The sequence below is a fragment of the Mchenga conophoros genome, linkage group LG13, assembly GCF_057382185.1.
Source record: "Mchenga conophoros isolate Kocher_MC1m ecotype Shallow Benthic linkage group LG13, M_conophoros_male_GT1.1, whole genome shotgun sequence".
In the NCBI taxonomy this organism is placed as follows: Eukaryota; Metazoa; Chordata; class Actinopteri; order Cichliformes; family Cichlidae; genus Mchenga; species Mchenga conophoros.
Genome location: NC_140538.1, coordinates 15,385,902 through 15,391,670, shown reverse-complemented (window position 1 = coordinate 15,391,670; position 5,769 = coordinate 15,385,902). Strand labels below are relative to the sequence as shown.

General features: G+C 39.8%; 1 protein-coding gene across 1 annotated transcript; it reads right to left on the bottom strand.

Moving 5' to 3' along the window:
* Nucleotides 1–252: 252 nt before the first annotated feature.
* On the bottom strand, nt 253–2,645 carry LOC146561008 (polymeric immunoglobulin receptor-like). Its single transcript, XM_085296676.1, has 7 exons — nt 2,411–2,645; nt 1,907–2,227; nt 1,452–1,751; nt 1,256–1,316; nt 1,035–1,129; nt 877–911; nt 253–706 (listed from the first exon to the last, which is right to left on the bottom strand). The coding sequence occupies exons 1-7, from the start codon at nt 2,454–2,456 to the stop codon at nt 662–664; spliced, it is 903 nt and encodes a 300-aa protein (XP_085152802.1). The 5' UTR covers nt 2,457–2,645; the 3' UTR covers nt 253–661.
* Between the last annotated feature and the right edge of the window lie 3,124 nt (nt 2,646–5,769).

Here is a 5,769-nt window from a genome sequence, read left to right as displayed (position 1 = left end):
CCTGGGGGAAGGCCACAGGCAGGAAAGATTTCCTGTGTCGTTCAGTGGTGCTTTTCGGTAATCTCAGTCTCTCACTGGACGTGCTCCTGTGACTGACCAGCATGTCATGGAGTGGGTGGGAGGTGTTATCCAACATTGTCTTTATTTTGGACAACATCCGCCTCTCCGACACCACCTTGAGGGAGTCCAGCTCCATCCCCACAACATCACTGGCCTTACAGATTAGTTTATTGAGTCTGTTGGCATCTGCTACCCTCAGCCTGCTCCCCCAGCATGCAACAGCATAGAGGATCGCACTGGCCACAACAGACTCATAGAAAATCCTCAGCATTTTCTGGCAGATGTTGAAGGACCTCAGTCGCCTCAAAAAATAGAGACGACTCTGGCCCTTCCTGTAAAGTGCTGTGGTGTTTTTAGCCCAGTCCAGTTTATTGTCAATGTGAACTCCAAGGTATTTATAGTCCTCCACAATGTCAACACTGACCCCTGGATTGAAACAGGGGTCAAGTGTTTCCTGGTCTTCCTGAAGTCCACTATCAATTCCTTGGTCTTTGCCACGTTGAGTTGCAGATGATTCTGCTCACAACACGTGACAAAGGAGTCGACCACAGTCCGGTACTCTGTCTCATCATCCCTGCTGATGCATCCAACCACCGCAGAGTCATCTAATGTTTCCCACATTGGCGTATATTACTTCCTGGTCCACCTGTGTAGGATAAACAAAATGTAATTTAGTGAAAGATTGAAAGGTGTCAGCCTGGTTACTCCAAACTCTTTTCATACAGAGCCTTTATAATATGTTTATAATATGGAGATTATCCCAGAGAGTTGAATCTGGACGCTGTGTCCAGATGAACACAAATCAATATAACTTACCATTGCTGTGGCTGATGAGTCTGCTTTTCTCTGCTCTACAAAAAAACAAAGCACCTGTTACAGACTCTATGTTAACAATGCAGAATAAATCCTAATGCAGTTTCAAGATTTTGAAGTAAATATTGTTTGGATTTCAATCAAAGTTTAACAAGACTTACTGTGTCTCAGTATTAACCAGATGAACAACACCACAATTACAATAAAGATCAACACACTCAGACGGATGATGAGGATCTTGAGGTCAAATGAAGCTCTGCAACATGCAGTTTGAAAACACATAATTTAGTTTAGCATAATAATTATATTCAGCTGTAAAAGATTTTTAGACAAAAGAACAGTTCTGTCGCTAAATCTACTGCAAATATAAAACATATCTGACCTTTGTTGTTTATTTTTTAATGTGGTAACTGTTCCATCTCCAGTACAAGTATGGGCAGTAGCTATAATTCAACAAAACAACAGTCAGTACTAGAGTACTGTAACAATGATTGACCTAATATCTCTGAGAGTACTAACATTTATAAATGGCTGGAATTGATACATGTGCCAAGTTCATAATTACTTGCAGTACTCACTGGTGATTGGTTTCTCAGTAACAGTTAAATATACTGGTATCTGAATGTCCTCTTTTGCACACCAATACCAGCCACTGTCCTCTGACTGTAGTCCACTCATTGTCACTGTGAAAACATTTGGTTCGCTCATATAAGTGGTCACTGTTGTTCCATCTATGGATCCAGATGATCCTGTCACACAGTTCCTGCCCAGCCTGCACCACTTCATTTCTCCAGAGTTACTGTGGTGACATCTGATGGTTATGCTTTCTCCAATATATCCTGTAATCATCTGATGATCCACATAGAGACTGGGGGTCCCTTCAAGGACAAACATTAAAATAAATAAAGTAATGAGTGGATAGAAGGAAAAAAATTACAGATGTGAAAAACCATTGGCAATTTAGACTTCACGTCTATTTCTATTAACTTTTAATAACAACAACTTTAAAATGTTAACAAAGATGGAACCTCACCACTGGTAACTGACAGTTGAAAATGCTTTCCATAATCCGGTCCATTATTAATCTCCACCACACACCAGTAATCAGTGTTTTCATTTGTCAGATTGTTTATAGTTACAGTAAAAAAAAATTGGTTTTTATCATCAGAGATTGAATATTTTCCTGAAGGGTCTGCTGTGTTTGTTTTTACTACATCGTTGCAGGATCTCCATTTAGATCCTTCACACAAGTACTTCACATGGTTTCTGTATTTGGACTCATAGAGACATGGGATGGAGATAGATTTCCCAGTTTTCACTGATACTTTACTGACTGTAGTTATGCTGTGAACTCCTGCAAAGAAACAAATGCACATTTTAATAGAATAGTTCTGTTGATTATGTACATGTTTTCAGAATTAAATGTTTTGCTAATAAAATAAAATCTCTATTGCTAGGCTATTACAAATATTTATGCTATTGGAAATTGAAAATCAACAGAGATGCTAAGCAATTTTTAAAAGCCCCTGCCACATACCTGTTAGTCCAGTGATGATATAAATAATCCTGAGACAGAGAGCCATATTGATAAGTGAGCAGACAAAACCGTATAAACTTCCTATTTTTCAACCCTAAGTATGTCACTGCCACTGCAGTTGCAATCACTCTTCCTCCTATGTAAAACACTTCACAAAAGTGAGCTGACAAAGGACCAGCCCCTCCCCTATCTTCACTGTGCGCTTATGCACGTTGTAGGAAAACTTTAGTTTGGAAGAAGTGGCGAAAAGGTGGAGCTTGAAAACTGAGAGAAAACAACAAAAAGTAAGCTAATAATAGTGTGTCAAATTTACTGACTTGTTAGCTGTGGGGCTGTTACCGCATGGTGAACAGTAGTACCAGTAACACCTCGTAACCAGGTCTCATAATGTGGTGGATTTTTGTATGACATGTATACCTATATACACTATATATCTGCATTGAACATATACTGTAACTTTGTATGTAGAGTCTTAGGCACGAGATGTTTTTCCTTGACACGCACCCACGCACAATAAACGTTTTTCATGCAGCACATTCAAAAACATGTCTCTTAGAAAATAGTAACATGGTAACAGAGATACTGAAAACAACATCATGAAATCACTGTAAAGATTATGTGATCAAGTACACACACACACGAACACACAATATATATTAACCCACACTGGAGTGTTTATCACTATATAAAGCATTTAACCCATATATTTGATGTAGTTAGGTGAAGTATTATACACATGTATATCGTAAGATTATCACAAGAAACTATGCTATTTGCTGTACTAATGTGTGACCTTTGACTATTGTTGTGGAAAATTTAACAATAACCTGCAACACAACCAGTGAGCTTGATTTGAATTGGGTTTAATAAACACATTGCAGTGTGGAGAGAACATCCCAGTGAAACACCAGGACCATCTCTGAATTGTGGCCACCGCCTGTTAGGTATTTTAGTACCATGGTAGCATTTACTGGATATTGTTTTATAGTGACATTATACAGGAAAACTCTGTCATTCAATAAGGCCCCTTTGTTTTAGTTATTTTTCTCTTTGACCCAAGAATTGATGTGTGAGAATCACAGGCTGGTACAAGGTTGAAATACCACAGAGATCACTCCCTCAGCTACATTAGTTTCTTAATCTCTTAGGAGACGCCTGTTGAAGGCCAGATGGTTTGTTTCAGAATTCACTAATGAAAGAACTCTTTATTTTGTGCCTTGAAAATATGTCGCTGAGATAATCACAATTGTAGCTGAACTGATAAACTACACAAAGGATGCTTCTTCACCCAAGGGCAGGAAGACGCTCCCTTATCTTGGTCTGTACTGGTTTAAACTGATAATCTGCTGTCTCATGAATTTTACCCTCTATATAAACTGTTGTACTTGTGAATAAAGTTGAGTCAATTTGGGAAGACAACCTGAAGCAGTCTCTGTTTTCTTGTTCTCCCAAGCTGCTCCCGAGCTCGTACTAACACGCTGAATGGCATGCTTGAATGTTGCTTGAGAATATATTTGACTGTGTTACAGACTAAGGGACATTCTCTGCTGATAGACGCCCACGCCTCGGAGGAAGTCGATCCACGGATTAGGCCCTGGAAACCGTTTCCTTCAATTTTGGTGTCAGAAGTGGGATCCTGACGAAGGTAGGCACGTGTCTTTTATTTTATAAGACTGTGTTATGCCTTTCTCAGTGATCCACATAGAAACGGGATACACTGACGAGGCCTTCTTCAGTGGCCCACATAGTAACAAGTGGGATACACTGAGGAGCCTTCTTTAGTGGCCCACATAGAAACACAGGAAGTTGCCTGTTGTTTTGTAAATTAAAGCAGAAAGGACACAGGAAGTTGCCTGTGGTCATAAAACGAGAAGTTGCTCGTTAAAAAGTGAGAAGTTGCTCACTAAAAAGATAAAATTGCTAGCAAAAAATCAAGTAACCTCAGGTGTGCCACAGCAAAATAAAACTAACTTAAATCCTTCAAGCGTCTAAACCCCTCTGGAAATCACTGACCATGGGTCAGAATAATTCAAAGACCTTAGACGGGTCCGATAAAAAATCAAAATTAACTGTAAAACCGAAAAAAATAAAATATAAAATCACAAATAGCGGACCACCACTTGGGTGGGCCTGATTATAGATATATATTATGTCAACGAATCCCAGGTGTGACTGAATCTCAGCTTATTGAAGAAGTAGAGGAACTAGACCCTAAAAATGACCAAGCAGCCAACACCACCTCGTTTTTGTGGATAAACGATGACAAAATCACAGCCTTTTTTCAAAATCTAAAGAAATTTCTGCTCACAATGTCTAGAGATAAAATCGATTTAAATGCAGTAACCATGTGCAAGCAAAAGCCAGATGAATTTATTCTAGTGTTTATGAAACGTTTCATGCACTGCTGGACTAATGAGGCATGCATGCCTGAAGGTGGAAATGATCAGATTTTCATAACAACATTCTTAAACAATATTCATCCAGAATGTTCACAACTATTGAAGCTGACTGCCACTGATAATCTCTATGACATGAAGATAAAGAACTTTATCACACTTGTCAAAACGAAAGCCGGTGCAGATCTTTTTCCCAACAGCACGAAGGCTAAAAATGTTAGAATGATGTTAAATTTTGATGTTGAAGGCTCAGAGGAAAGTGAGAAAATGATGTATGCAGGGGCCCCGCCCCCTCAACAAGCGCAGCAGGGAGATCTCAGAAGGAGAGATAGGAGTGGAGACGTATGTTTTACTGTGGAAAAATAGGGCACTGGAGGAGGGAATGCAAATCAGCAGCACGTGGGTCTCAACCACAAAACACAGGACCAGCTCCTGCCACTAGGCGTCAGCAGAGCTCTTCCAGACAAGTTAACTGGCAATGCAGACAGGAATCACATCAAAATAATGGCCCCTTTGCACTTCGGCAGCAACCTTATAATCCACATTTTAATCCCCACCCATATGATAACGAAAGGCTGGACCGACAATAGGGAGGCCCAGGTGAGGATGAGGGACAGTGTGAAGCACTACACACGATGCTGCATTTGCAATTGTCCCGTAACACAGAAAGCTTGCCCATGTTAGATATAGAAATAGGTGAAAAGATTTATTCTTTTTTAGTTGACAGTGGAGCCACTAAAAGTTCACTGTCTGGAAAATTCTATAGTGGGCCTGTTTCCTCTGTGTGCATCAACACCATGGGAATAAACGGAACTCTAGTGCAATGCCCCAAAACTCATTCTCTAAAGACACGCTGGGGCCCAAAACCAGATGAAATTACATATCATCCATTCATAATTATTCCAAACTCGCCTGTGAATCTATTAGGCAGAGATTTAATGGCAAAAATGAACTTGTGTATTT

Coding starts and splice junctions, on each gene's coding strand:
- LOC146561008 (XM_085296676.1), bottom strand. CDS start 2,456: ATGGCTCTCTGTCTCAGGATTATTTATATCATCACTGGACTAACAG. Junction 2,228..2,410: donor TATCATCACTGGACTAACAG/GTATGTGGCAGG, acceptor GTTTCTTTGCAG/GAGTTCACAGCATAACTACA. Junction 1,130..1,255: donor TTAAAAAATAAACAACAAAG/GTCAGATATGTT, acceptor TGCATGTTGCAG/AGCTTCATTTGACCTCAAGA.